This window comes from Vigna unguiculata, chromosome 7 (assembly GCF_004118075.2).
Source record: "Vigna unguiculata cultivar IT97K-499-35 chromosome 7, ASM411807v1, whole genome shotgun sequence".
In the NCBI taxonomy this organism is placed as follows: domain Eukaryota; kingdom Viridiplantae; phylum Streptophyta; class Magnoliopsida; order Fabales; family Fabaceae; genus Vigna; species Vigna unguiculata.
In genome coordinates this window covers 6,826,911-6,846,716 of record NC_040285.1, presented here as the reverse complement: position 1 = coordinate 6,846,716, position 19,806 = coordinate 6,826,911, and the positions used below count along the sequence as shown (strand labels likewise).

The 19,806-nt window shown below is 28.9% G+C and overlaps 2 protein-coding genes across 2 annotated transcripts; both read right to left on the bottom strand.

Moving 5' to 3' along the window:
- Positions 1-663: 663 nt before the first annotated feature.
- On the bottom strand, positions 664-5,530 carry LOC114190049 (GDSL esterase/lipase At5g03610-like). The gene is made up of 4 exons (XM_028078805.1): positions 5,245-5,530; positions 4,956-5,150; positions 1,538-1,809; positions 664-1,390 (listed from the first exon to the last, which is right to left on the bottom strand). The coding sequence occupies exons 1-4, from the start codon at positions 5,291-5,293 to the stop codon at positions 872-874; spliced, it is 1,035 nt and encodes a 344-aa protein (XP_027934606.1). The 5' UTR covers positions 5,294-5,530; the 3' UTR covers positions 664-871.
- A 7,822-nt stretch (positions 5,531-13,352) lies between these two features.
- LOC114192506 lies at positions 13,353-14,018 on the bottom strand. The gene has a single exon (XM_028082246.1). It carries the CDS (start codon positions 13,861-13,863, stop codon positions 13,540-13,542), a length of 324 nt encoding a protein of 107 aa, XP_027938047.1. The 5' UTR covers positions 13,864-14,018; the 3' UTR covers positions 13,353-13,539.
- Positions 14,019-19,806: the final 5,788 nt, after the last annotated feature.

Here is a 19,806-nt window from a genome sequence, read left to right as displayed (position 1 = left end):
ACCTGTTATCCTCGGGTATCCATTTTCTACCCGTTGTGGATTTTATCTGCGGATACATGCGAGTACGGATTTTTTTGAGATCTCTAGTTCTATTACTTATGTTTCTTCCCATTCAAACCATTGTCTCCTCCTCAAGCCATTTATCCTTCCAGAATTTTATCCAAGATCTTGATCCAATCTTCCATTTCACATTCATTTCAAACCAATTTTTGTTGAGGCCCACAAGTGTTTCTTAGTCTCTCCACCACCAAGATTCACCCTAACCACGTATTATTAAGATCTCTCCTTGACCTATACTTAGACTCTATTATATCCTTTCACAATCCCTCATTTTACGTTCCTATAGCCTCCACTTCCATTTACATAGGAAATCTAGTAATGATCAACCGTGAGTTCTATGATATTCTATAAAAACTTATCTTAACCTACCGATTAGGAGTATTTTTTGCAGGTATCCACTCCACAGTGTTTGGAACCGAGACGACTACTGGTTAAGAAGAGTGCAAAGAACAAAAGAGTGGAAATGGTTTACTCAGCCCGTTGAGAACACTTTGATGGTGAACCATCTCGGCTCGGCTCGCGACCAGGTTAAAGAACTCGTCGTTACCTTAATTTGCATTTTAAAGAAATAACATATTCTATCGCAATACTTTATAAATTTAGTTTTTTCCTATTTAAATAACTTGAATACATAATTGAAAATCCTTACAAATTATTAATCTAAACAACATCTGTCACAAAAAGAACAGTCTATTTAAACATGCACATTTTTGAATAAAATACAACCAAAACACAATTTGTGGACAAATTGAGAAATGAAATGAGGGTGCATCATTATTACACAACAAACAAGAGCCCTAGCAACAGCTCTTCAGTATCGGATTTGTTGAAGAGCCTTTGTGGTTTGCAACTCGTTGTACACGGCAAGCCAACCAGCTTGAGTTGGATGCAAAAGGTCCCAAAAGAAAGCTGATTTGGGATTATCACACACCTTATATTTCTTGACATTGTTTTCATCCACACTTCCACAAAAATATTGGCTACTTATCCCAACGCAACAAGGCTCGAGTGCGTCCTTGATGTTATTGCTAGAAGGGTGGTTCAGCACCGACAAGAAACTATCGTAGAGATCAAGAACTATGAATGTTGTTTGGTTCTTGGTTTCTTGGTTCAACTTGGTCACAGCTTGGTTCAATAAGTTGTTGTGGAGCAGTACGAGGTCATTGAAAGTACTGTTACATTTTTGGAATGAAGATGAGGCTGTGGTTTCAGGAAGACATCCAAGTGGTTGTAGACCATTCACAACAATTTTCTTCACTCCAAGACTTTGGATGCGAAGCAAGTTGGTTGCAGTTTGATTAACCACAGAAGCGATGAAAGACGGAAAACCCTACATGCATATATATTCAATGAAAAAGTGAATCTTAATAACTTGAAGATTTTAGCACATTATAGTTGTCGTTGCAGAAAAATAGGATGTTAAAATTCTTGTAACATAATTGTAACACCACATCGCATATTTTGGACTTGGCTTTACCTGAATAGAGCCATTTCTTGCCAAATAGAAGTTGTAATCATTTCCTGCGACAGAGACAAGTGCCACGGATTTGCTGAGATCTGAAGCTGTGTACACATTTTCTTTGATTAACTCTTGGAAAAAATCGATTTGGATTGTCATGTTTGGGTTTTTGGAGGATGTGTCGAACACACCAGTACCACCATATGCAAAGTTCATTCCGTATTTCAAATTTTGTGGAATGAATTTCCTAAATTTGTAGGGAAGAGGCGATTTGAGTCCCAAAAACTTAGCTGCACCAGAACATTCAATTTCATATAGTTAATTAAGTGTGTTGCAAGATCAAATATTCATTACTTGTACTAGTGATACCAAAGAGAAAAGGTGTGAGATCAATTGATTGATGTCATATAATTCCATGAATAATAAATTATAAAACAATCTGGCATGATTCTGGGTACAAAGAAAATAAAATAGTAGCAATAGAAACTGATAAAACATATAGTATTTTTTTTCATTTGTCTTTATACTTTTATTCGTTTCTTATCATTTAACATCTTTTCAATAAATAAATGAATAACGATTCTCTTGCTTTTACGGACAAGGCCCGTCCAGGTAGAACAGTACTAAATGATTGATATGCAAAAGCCAAGCGTAATATTTTTATGTGATAAGACTCGTTCTAAATGAGAAATAATAGCTATATTTTTTTCAATAAATACTAGCTGTACATTTTACGGATGATTTATATATAATGGATAATAAAAAGGAGATATGCTATCATCTGATTTAGGTTGGGATCTCAAAATGATTCCAAAAACTACGAAATAGTGCACAAGAATAGATTATGTTTAATAAATTAACACTATATCATGAAAAAGTAAAACCCTTGGTTGAGATTTTTTATCAGCAGGAATAAAATCAAATTGTTGATGTGCTTTTTCTGAGTAAATGCAATGAGAATGAAGTTAGTTAAAGAGAGAAAGGAGAGGAGAATAAATATTCGTACGTATAAGAAATGATTATGTTATTATTAACATATGTATGGTGAAAAGCACATAAAAAGTTAAATATCAACAATATTTGTCAAAATGAATGGAAGAAGGGATTATCTATTTATTTATTGCCAAAGGGGTAATATACGTGTATCTTCAAAAAGGGAACAAGTGGACGGCCAATCAAATATAATATAAGTTTTTGTGCAAAATAAACAATGACTTAACTGCTTCTTAAAATTATAGTAACATATATACGTGTAACGTGTATATATATATATATATATATATATATATATATATATATATATATATATATATATATATATATATATATATATATATATATATATATATATATATATATATATATATATATATATCAACAAATGTGATAGCACCCATATCGTTGATCCATTATAATTTATTATAATTTTCATTTGGTGTTTCACTTGGAGTTTTTAAAATGTTAAACCTTCTATTTCATTTGTTACTCTTATATATGGTTTACCATATTTTAATATCTAGTCATTTACAATTTAACTCTTTTTTTACTAAGTTTGTAGAAGATTCTTTTAAAATTAATAAATTAATCTTTTACAAAACCTTTTTCAATTTAATATAATGCATATATAAACTTTTAGTATTTTGTAATATATGTAAAAACTAAAACCAATGTATTTTGTAAAGTTATTTTTCTTCAAAGTTTAAAGAGTTAACTTTGAAAATCTTGATTTCAAAACTATAAACTATTGGAATGATTTTTATTTGAACTAGCATAAACACAGGCGCGATATTGCGTCTATGTGTACGCATTTTTTTAAATATGAATGATATTATATTAGTAGATAACAATAGTGTAATGTTATTAAGTTAATATATAAAATAAATGTATATATATTAAAAATAAAATAAAATGAATATAGAGAGAATAATTGTTGATGAATAAAAAAAGAAAAAAAGATAAACAGTTGTATAAAAAATAGGTAAAAGTAACCGTTAATTTTAAAAAATTTAATAAATAATTATATTATAAAAAGTATAATTGGTATTATGAAATGTGAACACAAAAAAGTGAATCTTCTTTATATTTTATATATTGTTATAGATTATTATCATATATTATATGTATGGATCTTGCTAACCTATGCCCTAAAGACACTAGTTAAGGATAGTTAATATACATGAAATCTTAAAAAAGTACATAATTAAGTGTGATATTAACTAAAATATGACCCAACAATCATTTAATGCAATTTTATTTTAATTAAATGACAAAAATGCACATAAATGTATATACATGTGTGTTTAATATTTTATTTAATGTTCATCAATAAAAATTAAAAAATAATTAAATAATTAAATAAATATATTTTAATATTGTTAAAAGTTAAATATAATTAAACAGAAGAAAATTTAAATTAATAGAAAAATTAAGAAAAAAAATAGTGTTGAACATCTAAAATTATAAACGAAAAAATAATTAAAATATCAATTTAAGTAGAGACTTTAAAATTTTCAAAATCCTTATTTTGTATAAAAGAATTATTGTCTAAAAGTTAAAAGGGTATTTTTGTTTTTAAAAAATCTGTAATATATATTTATACTATTTTAATTAATATATTTAATTATTTTAGTTTTTAATATAAAAATAATGATACTAATGCACGTTAATAATTCTTTAATTAATGTCCTTAGAACTTGTTAGTATTCTACATGTATTATATGGTGACATTGTGGCTTTTGCAATGAAAAAACAACTTATTATATCTCACCTAAACCGACAGACAATAAAACAATGTTTTATTTTTAATTTCGTCGAAAACAAATGCAATGCTAGAAGAGTAGGTGTTGGAAGGTGAAACATGATTGTAATAATGAACATTGTCTAGAAAGAAGACAGCACAAACAACAATGTAACTTTTGTGGTGTTTTAAATCATTCAATAATGCACTATGCTCTGAACACAGTCATATATATATATATATATATATATATATATATATATATATATATATATATATATCCACAAATCTTATAGACAATAGCACAAGAAAGATAAAGTGGCAAGTCAGAGAAAAAAAACGAACCCCACCCTTTCAAAAATATATAATCAATGCGTCATTGATGTGTATTTTATTCATCAATTCTCATTTTTCTAAAATTCAACTTTTATTATACTGGTATTTTTTCACGTCACCAATATTATATTTTTTAATTTCTATCTTTTCTTCTTGTATCTCCGAAAGCAAATTTAGACATATGGACACAAAATTTACTAACTTAATACACAAAGGAATTGATCAAAGCATCTGAATTGGAAACATGCAGCTTTTCTTGCTAAAGAGAAGAAAAGTTAATATATAAAATGAAGGAAAAAGCGTGCACTTTTCAGTGTTCATTTAATTGACATGATGAAGAGAGAGAAAGAGAGGGAGAGTTACCAATGTAGTCCGTTATAACTCTACCGTCGGAGAATCTTCCGGCAGGTTTTCCGGGAAAAGTTATGCCGTAAGGGTTTTTCCAGGAACCAGGTTGATCTATTCTCGTGTTCCCAGTATCGACATAGGAGTCACCGAAAACAAACAATTTTTGGTAACTGGTGGCATGAGGTTGCAACCTAGCCTCAACTCTGAAACCTAGTACATGATTTTGATTAAAAAGACAAGGAAAAACATTAATTAAGTGATGAAGAAGTTATTACTAGAAAATGGTGTAATGATGCATGCATACCTGAGAGAAGTAGAATTGCTAGAGAAAGAGATAAGAGGGAAAGTTCCATGATGGAATGAGGTATTTGAATTTTGTTGTGAAGTTAAAAGCAGAGAGGAGAATGAATGAGGGTGAGAGAATAGTGAAGTGTTTGATGATGGTGATGATGAAGATGAATGAGGTTTTATAGTGAAAGAATTGGGCAACACGTGGAATTTGGGAATTTTGAAAGTGATAGTTTAATGAAGATTTTGGGGTTTGATTTGTCGTTGGGTGGTGAAAAACACGGAGAGAGTTGACAAGACTATAGAATGTAAAGATGGCTCGGTCTACTTTTTCCCACCACGAACCTACGGAACAAATGTTAAATATTTCTCATTTCTAATCACATGTTTAAAAACACATGTTTAAATTATTATTTTTTATGATTTTTTTTACAAATAATTTTTTTTTTTTACTTAGATTATGAAGTAAAGTTATATATGTATATATGTAACATATTTTCTTATATTTATGAAGAGAAAAGAATTTAAAGCTTAGAAGTTTTTTTGTTGATACGCAAACTTTGTTCAAACGTGGACAGCTTATTGCAATTATATATTTTCCATGAGGAATGATAATGGGTCTAAAATCAAATCCAAGGCAGCTGCTACGCGTGTGTATTTTATTGAAATGGTCATTGTATTAAATATGTGGGCAAGTGGCAAGGAGGTAGTTTTATGTCCAAATAGTTATATCATATTTCAAATTTTGATTGGGTTAAATGTGTTTCTTAATCGGAAACTTTGATTATAAACTTTGATTTTGACTCTTGTAAATGTGTTTTATGATAAATGAGGGGGAATGACCGCTTTCATTTAACGGAACTTGGACACAAAAAATGTTAAATTAGAGTTTTTATAAATAAATTAGTTTTTAGTTCAAATTTTTTATTTTTTATTTTTTTTAATGTATTGAATTCATGCAACATGAATATTTGGTATTTTAATTTATATTTCAATTCAAGGTTATTTATTATGTACATAATTCCTAATACAGTTCAAGATACATTTATTAAATTTTACAAATTTTATCTTGTACAATAAAAAAACACAAAATCCATAAATTTTATAATTTATGATTAAATTAATTTGGAAAAAATATTATTATGGTTCATGTCAATTTAAAAAAATCTCTAAAATTATACTAATTTGAGAAAAACTTCATTTTTGAAAGACATCGTAATAGAAAAAATCAGAAATCTAATATACATAAATGTAAATGATAATAAGATACTTATTCATGAGAAATCTTGTAAGAATGGGTTTTCAACCTCTTTATTGTCTCATCTCTCTCAATCTATCTCTTAGCCTTTTATTTATATTCCCACTCTTTCTTGATGACTTGTTGTGAAGACCGGAGACAGAGCCATAATCTTTTATTAATCAACGTCTATCAAGTCAATTTTTATTTTATCTTTATTTTATTTTTTAAGAAATAAAGATATATAAATTATTATTATTATATATAACTTAATATAAATAATATAATAATATGTAATTGTAATTTATTTAAAAATATATAAACATATGTAAAAAGTAAAATTAAAAAATTATGGGGGAGTCGTAGCTCCCCTATGTCATTAGCAAGTTCTGTTTCTGACCGTTAGGATATTCAGTTTGGAAAAGAATATTGATGTCACACTAAATAAATATGAGAAGGTAAGTAATAAGTCATTTGGATGAGCGGCATCACAAGCATTATAAAATCAAATGTAAGGTTCTTATAACTTAGAACTCAACAAAACTCTCGCACAAAGAAAATTCAATTTTCTATCAACAAAACTCTTACACAAAGAAAATTCAATTTTCTATCATAATCCATATATGTCACATGTAATCTATCTTTTTAGGGTTCTTCTAACTAGTGACTTTAGGATACTGACTAAGGATAATTAATATGTCTTGAATTTTACAAAAGTGCATAGTTAACTATAATATTAAATGAATCTTAACATAATCATCATAAATAAAATTTCTTATTTAAAAGATAAAAATGTCCATAAATAATATACAACTCTAAATAATAATATATTTGATGCACAACTATAAAAAGTTAAAAATTAATTAAATAATAAAATAATTATATTTTAATATTATTAAAAAATAAAATATAATTAAATGTAAAGAAAGAAAATTATTTTGAAAGAGTGACAACAGATATTATGAAGAAAGGGGAAATTTGTTCACATGAAAGTACAATATTTTCATCGTAGAAGAGTTTGAAAAGGACTAAATTTCAAAGAGATTTTTTTTTTACAAAAATTAAAGATTGTACTTTTCAAATGTTTCAAACTTTTTATTTTTTTACAAAAATTAAAGATTGTACTTTTCGAATGTTTCAAGCTTCCACGGAGAGACTCTTCATGTGTTAGAGATATATTTTCCAAAGTGTTTATTTTATGTCAGAGCTATTGATTAGAAAATCTAAATGACACTCTTGTCTTTATAAAATCTATTATATAAATTTATATTATTTTAATTAATAAAATTAATTATTTTGAGTTTTGAATATAAAAATGATAAAATCAAATATCATTAGTTATACCCTACCATTCTCTTGGTTAGTATTCTCCATCTTTTTGTAAGATAAATGAGACAAAACCCAATACATTTCACATTAATTTTAAAATAACTAATAATTAAAATCCATTAATGTTATACAGTGTCTTGGTTAGCATTCTCCATCTTTTTTAAGATAAATTAGACAAAACCAATACATTTCACATTAATTCTATAATAACTAATAATTAATATTCATTAATGTTATATTTAATACCCATTATATTAATCATTATTTTTTATATTTAATTAAAATATAAAGACTACAAGAAAACTCCCAAACCCGTCATATTATTCTCTCATCCGTCCAATCTATTTGTCTTGAATATCATGAGTACACTTTAAAAAAAAAAATCAATGAATCAAATATCATCATTTTATTAGTTTTCCAATTTAGAACTATAATTTGTACACACAATTAATTGATCGAGACCAAATAATTAATTGGTGCAACAACTTCTCACAATTTTTTTCGCCATTTTTCTCATATTGTTGAATAATAATGGGTCTAAAATCAAATTGAATGCAAACCAGGTAATTCCCAAGGCAGTTGCTACGCGTGTATAATTTTTTGAAATGGTCTATATATTAAAATATGTGAGCAAGTGGCAAGGAGGCATTTTCATGTCCAATTTGTTTTTTTTTTAACTAGTTATATCATATTTCAAAATTTGATTGGGTTAATGTGTTTCTTAATTTTGAACTTTGATTTTGACTTTTTGTAAATTTTTTTTATGATACATGAAAGTTAGAACTTTTCTGATATTTAATTTGGAGAAAGATATTAACGCCACACTTAAAAATATAAGAGTGGGAGTTGTAAGTCATTTGGATGATCGCCACAGACATCACACCATCAAATTTAGGATTCTTATAACTTAGAACTCAACAAAACTCTCACATAGAAAATTCAATTTTTTATCGAAATTCATATGTCTCATTTGAAAGTATATATTATAAGATAAATTAGACAAAACCCATACATTTCACATTAATTCTAAAATAACAATATTTAATACCCATTAGTGTTGTATTTAATACCCATTATATCAACCATTATTTTCTATATTTAATTAAAATACAAAGACTACAAGAAAATTCAAAAAGACTCTCATATCAAGACATGTCAAAGTGAACCCAACCCGACCCGGCTCACTTTCTGGTGAGCCAGAAATTTTGTAACCCGGCTCAACCCATCACGGGTTGGTGGGTTAAGTGGGTTGGCTCACCAACCCACCTAATTTTTTTTTTTTATTTTAGTATTCAAATATTTAAATAAATTTTTAAGTAACCCATGAGATGACAATCATAGTAAAATCAAGAACCAATGTTTTGATCATGCTCACCACCAATATATGAAGAATTATTTCCAAAAAAGTATCCATTAGTCTAAGAAAGCATGGCTAATATTACAAATTTTCTGTCATACTATTCAACAAAATATAAATAAAAAAACTATACATTTTTTCCATGCTAATTTAGAAAAAAATTGTTTATAAGACGGTTATTTGAGTAATTTACTATAAAGATTATAGTTAAAAATTAAAGTATCAACATATATATAACTTGATAATCAAATTAATTAAACATTCAAACTATTCAAATATAATTAAGCAACATTCTAGCATTTAAAAATATGAAATTGTGAAAAAATATAATAGGAGTAGTAAATAATTATTAAAAAAATTAAAAATTAAAAGAAAATTAAAAAAAATTAAAAAAAATTAAAAAAAATTGTAAAAAAAATTGGTGAGTTAAGTGGGCCAACCCACCTTCAACCCGGCTCGAACCCGTTTAACTCGTGGATTAAGTGAGTCGATGGCGAGTCGAGTTGACTCACGAATTGAAACCCATTTTGACATCTGTACGTATCATTCCCTTCTTCTTCAAATACATTTGTCATGGAATATCATAAGTACACTTTTTTCAATAAAAACATGATATCAAGATGAAAGATAATCCTTTTATTAGTTTTTCAATATAGAACTAGAATCTCTGCACACACTATTAATTGATTGAAACCAAATAAATGGTTAGTGCAACAACTTCTCACAAAAAGTTTTTCCTCAAATTGTTGAATATACCAAACAACAATATATGCAGAAAAAGCATCATCTTTACCATTATATTTTCCTTTCTTTTTCTCGCCACTTCTTTTTCTTTTTTATTTCTCTCTTTTTCTTTTCTTCTATATTTTCTTCGATTTCTTTTTCTTTCAACACTTCTTCTTTCATTTCTTTTTCTCTCAACTTTTTCTCTTCAACTCATTAAAAGAAAATCTTCGATTAAGAATACATTTTAAAAACAAAAATTACTTGGTCATTATAATGATCAAATTAAATATCAATTAACAAAATTAAAAAATATTGGTTACTAAAATAGTTACTATTATAAATAAAAAATATAATTGGTGACTTATTAATGAAAGACTAATTTAGAAACTAATTCATTTTGGTTGCTAGAACTTAGGTAGTGAAGTTTTAATGATCATTTTTTTTTAGCTAAAATTATGGTAGCTAATTTTAAAGATCAATTTAATGACTAATTGTATTTTTTTATTCATAATAGTGACTATTTTAATAACCAATAATTTTTAATTTTGTAGATTGCTATCTAAATTGGTCATTATAGTTACTAACAATTATTGGTCACTAAAATTGATCACTATTTAGAAGTTTTCTTGTAGTGATTTCATTCTCTCAAATCCTCTACAATCTTTTTTTTTTATCTTTCAACTCTTTTTCTTTAATCTCTCTATCTCTCAACTTCTTTTCTCTATTTTCTTTTTCTCTCAGCTCATACTCTTTATTTTCTTTTTCTCTCAACACCTCCTCTTTTATTTCTTTTTATTCACTAATTTTCTTTTTCTCCATCTTTCTTTCCCTCATCACAGTATCATCATTCTTTTTCCAATATTCATCAAACATCTTCTCTTTATCTTTATACCTTAGCTCTCTTTTTTCCCTTGTCAAAATTTTCTTTCAATTTCCTTTCCATATGTTCAATAAACTCATCAACAAACAATTTGTGATAGTTAATGAGATGAAGGGCACTTTTAGCACCAATACCTGTCATAAGTCTAAAAAAATACAAATAAAAATTGGAGAAAGTATATATATATATATAAACTCACTCATTGAATATCAAGAGTTGAAGCTCTTATACCAACTGATGAGAAACGAGGGGGTAAGACCATTCTGATATTTAATTTGAGGAAGATATTGACGCCACACTCAAGAAAGATGAAAAGATGAGTGATAAGTCATGGAAATGATCATCACAAGTTATTGTGATAAGATCAAATTTAGAATTTTTATAACTCAGTACTCCGTAAAATTCTCACAAAGATAAAACTCAATTTTTCATCAAAATGCATATATGTCCCATTTGTATTACAACTCCCACTTTAGCAACAGTTGCCAACATACTAGTATCACCAACTTCCACTCAAACCCCAACTAAACCTATTGTGGCAACTTATGCAAAAGGATCCCTACTTCCAATGAACTAATGGGACAAGATCAGGTTCAAAACCAGATCAAAACACCAAAGGTTCCTTTATTTGGAGGAGAGGTCCATTATGGCTAAAAGACAAATTTAGCTACAACCTGGTGAATATGAGATGATTTCTAGAGATTCTTGCAGAATATTCATTTGGAAAAGCTTGCAAAGCCTGTTGACTACCACAACGAACTCATTGTTAGAGAGTTCTATGCAAATATCCTCACCAACATTTTGATAAACACAAAATTTTCATGGATCAAATGGAAGAAGACAGGGACTTTCCTTTTTGTTGACAGGGGCAACCACGACTCTCAGGTTTTTTATTTTATTTTATTATATATATATATATATAATTTTATTATTTATATTAATTTAGTTTAAACAAGCTTTTTTAAAATTTGAAAACCACATTTTCCTCTTCTATTATTTCTTTTTCTCCTTTATTTGGTTTCTCCCTCTTTCATACCTCCATCTCTTTCTCACCTCTTCTTTCTATCTCAATTTTTACCCTTAATCTCTCATCATTTTCAAAATCAAATTGCACGAAGGCGAAATTAAGGAGCTAATAATGACATTTTGGACCGAACAATTTTTTCTTTTGAATAAGTTGATTTTCTACCCTTTTTTTCAAAGCAATCTATTTTTATCTTTTTGTGGTTTTTCTATATTATTAGCAGATCTCTATCGGTTAAAGTCATAAAATCTGAATCAAATTGTTGATCAAACTCTTCCTTGAGTACACAGAGTTATTTTAAGCTTTAAAGTTGTGTAAGGGAAAAGTGATTCCAAATTTTATACAATTGTTCTACGAACACTTATTCAAAACTTGAGAAAAAATGGTTGGAATAAATTTTTTAAAAATGTGACTTCTTTTTGTGAAAAACATGATAATGATGTGCCTAATTTTGGTCATTTTCATTCAATTTCTTGAAGCAAATCAATGATTTTTTTTTATCAAAATTAGTATTATGATTATGTTAATTATATCAATAAAGCAAATCATTCTTATTAACAACTTTTGATGAAAAATATTTAATCTGTTTTAAAAAATTTAACGGAAAGAACTAAATTGCATCTTTTTTTTTAAAATCGGGATCAAATTGAAACTTAAAAAAATTGGAAGACTAATTTGACAATTTCAGACAAAAACAAGGACCAAAAGAGTAATTAAAAAAAAAGAGAGTTTATTTAGAAAACCAATTTGATGGGCCTCAAGGAGTGAACTTAGAGTCAAAGGGTGAGAATTACAGACGTCCTTGTGAAAAACTAAACCCTAAACAAATGATACAAGACCAGAAAAAATTTAATGATATTATTTGTTGGGTGGGATCACTTTTTCTAAAGTTAATAGCAATTATACCAAAGGAAAAGAAAAACAATTACCAATCCTTTTAGCTGCTCTTATTTTCTAAAATTTCGTAGTTAGCATATTGTACAAAAAGATAATTAATGTCGGAATGTCTAGCGGAAAAAAATTCGAAGCTTTTAATGTTAAATTATAGTGCGATCAAATAACAAAAAAATAGATAATGAAAATTGAACCAATTGGAATCCATTTGTCTTTTTTTTTATCAACGTCTTAACCATAAAGGTTGATACCCGTAGGCTATTTTATAAAACAGAATTGTTTTGAAGTTATAATTGTAAAACAGAGTCAATTAAATTTTATTTTGTAGAAGGAAATCGTTATGAGTGTTATCGGTTTTATTTCTTCTTTTTTTAAGAAAAGGAAATAGTCACGACTCTTACCGATTTCTAATTTTTGTATTCATACAAAAAAAACACAAAACTAAAACGTAAGTCTCGATGATTTTACTACTGAAGTCGTCATAAGTTTTAACTACTCCAGTTTTCTGATATATAAAAATCGATAAAATTCATGATAACTCTATCCTATTTTAACAAAAAAAATTCAAATAACTCTATTTTACGATTACATGTTCAAAAACAATCCTGCTTTACAAAAGAACCATATCCGTAACACATCCCTCTCATTTCTCTCATGTATTTTAAGCTAAATACATCTCATAGAAAAACTTCATTACAATATATATGTGTTGTCTCATATTCAGAAAAATTGAAACTCAACCACTGTGAGTTCGCAAAATGAAGCGTAAAATCGTAAATGGTTCTCACGACAAAGTTTAACCTGCAACCTTAATTTCTGACAGCAGAATCTGGGATTGAGAAAACTGTCCCACAATGGAACATTTTATGGTCTATAGTTGAAGGGGTTAATCTTGATAACTAGGCCAGGGAAAACATCGTCAGGGTCATGGATATGTGGGTTCTCTTCAACAATATAAGGATCCCCACATTTTTCACCGATGGTTTGAAGGGTCTCTCCCTCACCAACCACGTAAATCTCATCACACACCTTGTAATTTCTGTTCTTCACACTCTCCTCAAACATCTGATTCCTGAAATCCTTTGTGTTTGACTCGCAGCTACTGAACACCAGCATCAGTGCCACAAACACTGCACAGTTCCATGAAATCTTTTCTGCCATTGCTGTTGATGAACACCCACAAGCCATGACAATTCATGCACCCTTTTTCAGCTTCTTGATTCTACAACATCCCTCTTACAATTCCAATGTAATGATATCTTTGGTTTTAGAGGAATATATATATGTATGTATGTATATAGATAAAACGAGAGATTGTTGTTGGAGTGGGTACAGTTTTTATGTGGGGGTTGAAATGGCACCTTCAAGAAAGTAGGTAATTGTGAAGTGCACAAAGGGTATGACCCAAAATTTAAAAGGGGAAAGAGTTGGTTTATCTGCTTCATTAAATGGGATGCTCTTGGTTTTGACTTCCATGTTTTAGGTCATTTTTTTTTTCTTTTTTCCTTTTTCTTTGTGAATCATTGGTTTAAAACTTTAGGTTATAAATTTGAAAAATAATTTTTTAACGATTAAATTTTGACAACTTTTTTTATGACTTGAGATTACATCTTCTGAATGATTTCTCATTTTTATTATTTTATATATCATTTTTTTATTCAAAATACTTGAAAAATGTTATATCTGGTTGTGAAAAAATTGTCAAAATATCATTATTTTTTTATTCTAGAAAAGACTTAAAAGTCTTTATGATATATGTGTCTCCAAAGTAGGATAAGGTGGCCCTTTGACATGAGAGAATTTGGAATGTTAAGATGATTATGGATGTAAGAGAAGGTTGATGCAGAAGAACTTTGTAAGACATGATTAGTGTTTAGTTGAGCTAACTGAAATGGCTGATAAGGATAAATTACAAAATAAACTGGTTCTTGGTATATAAATAGTAACACCAACAATTTTCTACCTATAACTGTGCATATATTGACTTCAAAAACTGAAAATCCTAACCTACTTCAGAACAACCTGCGGTTGACATCCAATAATTATAATCAAAGTAAAACGTTTTAATTGTTATTCAAGTCACAGACGATAAGAGTGGAAGATTAATAGTACCAGACGTAACATGCATATATATTTAGATAAACCTTCAATAAAAGTAACAACATCTAAGTTTTGTTATTTTTTTAATCTATCGTTTAAATAATTAAGGGTTAGTGGAATCTTTAAGTATAGACCTCATTTAACAAAAGTAGTCACCTTCACAAATGCTATCTTCTGAAAGTTATCCATTAAATAAATACTAATAGACAATCCTCTAATCTTATAATCTTATGCATAAAAGAATAGGCTTAAGATTTCAATATGCAATTGAGTATGACACGAAATCTACTAAAGAGAAAAATATGACAAAAAATAAAAGCATCGTTTTAATGATATAATTTATATGATGGCAGACGATAGATAAACGTTATAATGAAATATCACAACTTGTAATAATACCTGGCATGAGTTTTAAAAATATTAAGCAAATATTAAAAAAAAAAAACTTAATTGTATTTAAAATCTATAATAAATTTGAAAACTTTGAAATTGAGTACTCAATTTTGTCATACTATCTTGTTGAGTTATCATTACATATAATTTTATTATTTTATTATTTTAAAATTTTATAAATTATAATTTTATTTTTATAATTAAACTTTATCATCATATTCAAAGATTAAACTAAGTTGTTGGTCAAAATTAAAGCAAAATCCACTTTAGAAAATTATCTCATACTCAAATAAATAAGAGAGGAGAAATACAGTGAATCAAATTTATTCACGAGTTTGAATTTATTTTAACACCTTTAATTATATTTGTAAGCCCACTTTATTTTCTACCTTAATCTTAAGGGCTTACCGTAATCAGTTGGGTTTAAGGTTGGCTCATAAAGTATCCAAAATCCCTAAACCAGCTTAAACCCCTCATTTCTGTCCACTTTGCGAAGTCAATGCCTTTACTCATTCCTTTTTTCCTCAACAGAAGCTCTCCTAGGATTTGATCCCCTTCTTGGTCACGCTAGCTCAAAAATCATTCCATCTCACGTAAGTTAGTACTCAAATTGTACTTTCTCCTTTCTAAGTCTTATTTTCGTGATTCCAACAGAGACTCATCTTGGTGATCTCGTTTTCTATCTATGTCACTATTTTTCCAGCTCACGAATCTGCTCTTAGAGCTACTATGCTCAGCTGTTTGGGGGTGTCGAAGTCTTTTGCTAGCTCTTTCAAGGTGAGGGAAGCTAGGGTTTAACATTTTAAAGTTATTCTGCCTATTTTTGGTATGTTTTATGTTCTTGGTGCTTGAATGATATTATTGATCAGGTGAAAATGGCTTACTTGCATTTTTGGATGTTGCTTTGTGTTGTGTTTCTACCCTGCATGCGTGAACAATGACGAGAACTGATATTCTCGCACAAGCGAGTTCGTCTCGCCTAGGCGATAATAGCAGGAACTCACCATAGTTTTGCTCGAGCATCTCGCTTAGGCGAAGAGACCTAGTTTTGAGCGACAAACCATCTCACTCAGGCGAGAGTGCCTCACCTAAGCGAGAACTCGTGGTGAAGCCTATGTTTTTTGCTTGAAACGTAGCTAGGCGAGGGACTTTTGTTTTGAGCGAAGAGTGATATCGCTCAAGCGAGAGGGTCTCGCCCAAGCGAGAGTTCGCAGAGTGCCACTGTAACGTGCTCGCTCAGGCGAGGGAGCCTAGCTTAAGCGAGACAGTCCTTGTCGCTTGGGCGAAGGCTTCTAGCCTAAGCGAGGACAATGTGAATTGTGTGTTTTATTTTCCCAAATTAGTTGTGGTTGGTTGTTTGTCTTGAGAATGCATGAGGTATGTGAATATGCATGAAATATCTGACTGTATAGGTGAGTATGGTATGAGCTTAGCATGAAATATGATTGGAATGGTTGGTTATAAATATTGCCATGAGGGTGGTATGCATGATAACTTTATGCTTGGTTGGTGAGACATGATTTTGGTGTGGTTTAGGACGTAATTCCATGAATCTCTAGGTGAGATCTCATGGTGGTGCCTCATTGGTCAGGACGTAATTCCATGATAGTTTCGTGGTGGTGCCTCAAGGTCAGGACGTAATTCCATGATCCCTGTCAGTGGGAACTCATGGTGGTGCCTCATGGTTAGGAGGTAATTCCATGAAGGTTTCGTGGTGGTGCCTCATTATATAATTTAGTAAGGATTCAAGAAAGGATTGCATCCTAACACTCTAAAGAGTCAGTTAGTCTCACGTAGAGCGGACTGACTCAAGTGGTGAGAGTAGCAGGAGGCCCTAGTCTTTGGCAGGATAATGGCCTTAGATGTTTGAAGGCTAACCTTGTGCGTGGTAGGGTGAAACCCATTGGTAATTGGCTCTGCAGAGCAGTAGAGGCCACCACAAGTGCTAGCATCTAGTGAATATGACTGATTATATATATCCGGATAATTGAGTCTTAGTGTCTTGCTTGTCGGTCATTACAATGCTTGGTTGATTGATGTACTCATGACTTTTAAATTGTATGATCAATTGCATGATAAAAACATTTTTTTACTTTAGCTTACCCTTTTTGTTTGTTTGTATGTTCTATGTGTGGTTTTTCTCTTTTTGCGATGATCATCAATTTATTGATGTGAGCAGTGAGAACTCCTCGTGGTTATCAGGGTGATGGAGATTCCGCTGTTTAGCTTGTCTTGGTTCGGATCCTCTTACTTCTGAGTTCTCTTTTAGGGTTGTGGCCTATGTACTACCTTGCTCTTTGAGCATTTATTTCGAATACTGTTGAACTATTATTCTTGTTAATGACATCATGGTGTGCCTTAATATTTCCCTCTAAGTATGCTTGAATAATGGTAAGGAATAACATTAATACTCCATGACTTGCCCTTTTATTATTCATCGTGATGTTTCATTTAATTAAGTTATTTATTAAATGGGACGTTAAATATTAAGATATATTCTTAGAAAAAAAATAGATTTAACTAAGAATTAGTTGGAACTCATTTATGTAAATGACTAAAAATATTAGAAATAAAAAAAATGAAATCAAAAAGAAGATTCATACGTCATAGTTATGACTATTAACAGAAGAAAAGAATAATACAGCATCATTTAATTACTATATTAATAAAACTTTACACTTATAAACATTTTAAAAGATGAGAGTTTATTAACACGCTCACTTCCAATCTTAAGAAATCATGCGTAAGATACGATAAGTGTTACGATAATAACAACCACTATTATTGAATGTATAGTTTTTTTTTTTTCGTTAGAGTTAATTTTGCTTTTTGCGTGTAGCCCCTTAATAACAATTATCTGCCTAAGTTTTAAGCCTCTAATTCAGTGGAACTTTTCATTTTATTTTATTTTTCTCTCTAGATCCTAATATGGTATTAGAGTAGGAATTTCTGTAAGTTTTATTACCTCAAACGTCATTTGAAAGTTGAATCACTTCTTTATTTTGTTATATTTTATTGAAATTTGTTTTTGCCTCTTCTTTGCTCTTATTTATGTTATACATTGTTCTTGGGAGTTATTGTAGAAGAACTAATATTACATATAGATTCAAACTTATTTTTCTCCGTGTAAGCAGAAATTAGAACTACGTTCTTATTTTAAGAATTTGTTTCGGAGATTCTTAACATATACTTTTCAAAAGTAAAAAAATTTTGAAAATAAATTTTTTGTTCAAATTATTCTTTTATTTCTTTAAGTATTATAACTGTTTCATTTTAGTTTTAAACACTAATTACGTTAATATCATAAATGTACAATTTTAATATTAAAGTTCTAAGTGTATTATTAAATCTCAAAGATGTTATAATATGATGATTTTAATATTTTGTTGATTGACATTGACTTGTGATTGGCCTAAAAGATGATAATTACACAATATGCAAGTATCGGTTTAATGTCCGTAATTTGTGAGGTTTTTTCAAAATTTTAGTTTAATTCAATTTTGAAAATTACTATAATGGTACAAATTTAAAAAAAAAATCACATATGAGTAAATTGTGTTAACTTGGTACAACTTTATAACAAAGAAGTCGTATCAAGCTGAAGCAACTCCATTACAGATAAACTAAAGTCATGTCATTAAACTAAAGTCATGTTATTTAATGATAAATTCTGTAAAAAATTATATAAGAATTATATAAGAGTGAAGTTGTCACAACTTGAGATAACTTCAATTTTAGAATGAAATAATTAAAGTCGTGTCATGCTAATAAACTGAAATCGTATTATATTATAACAACTTCAATTATGAATAATTGAAATTGTCACAAAATGACACAATTTCAATTCATTTCATTCATAATTGAAGTCGTCACAAGACATAACTTCTAGATAATTATTTACATAAATCATCAATAATCGACACGATTCAAACTTATTCACTTGTAGTAGAATCAATTCAGCTCACTCACTTATAATGAAGTCAATTCAACTGAACAAGATTTATTTATTTTAAAGTCTACTTGAAACGATTTACCCCTATATAATTTCTTTTTTTTTTAACTCGCACTACACAAATAATTTCAAAATAAAATTACACTATAATGTGAAAAAACCAATTTGTGAAGCTTTCCATATTAGGGTTTCGTAGAAGTAGCCAATTATAGCATCCATAAAAGAGGGAAGTGTTCTTCGAGTCTCAATTATGATATTTTGTTGTTTAGTCCCTCCTCTTCGACGTCAACACATCAAAGGACAAGGAAAAAAAACGTAAAATAACAAAATGAACATGATGCATTAAAGACGCTAAGGCCCACCTAAAGATAACCATGATTTGTCTTCAAGTTGGTCACCTGCTCACTCCCACTTTACAGAATCAGATCATTATGTAAGTCTGAATAATCAATATATATATATATATATATATATATATATATATATATATATATATATATATATATATATATATATATATATATGCCTCACCACGTGAATAGTAGAAGACAGAGTAGAGGTGGTACGAATAAGATGGAAAATTTGGAATAAGAAGCCCCAAAGAAACTTGTGTTTTCAAATACGATTAATTTCTTTCAAAAAATTATTTTCCTTTTCAAAAATAAAAATCTTTTCAATCTTCATGC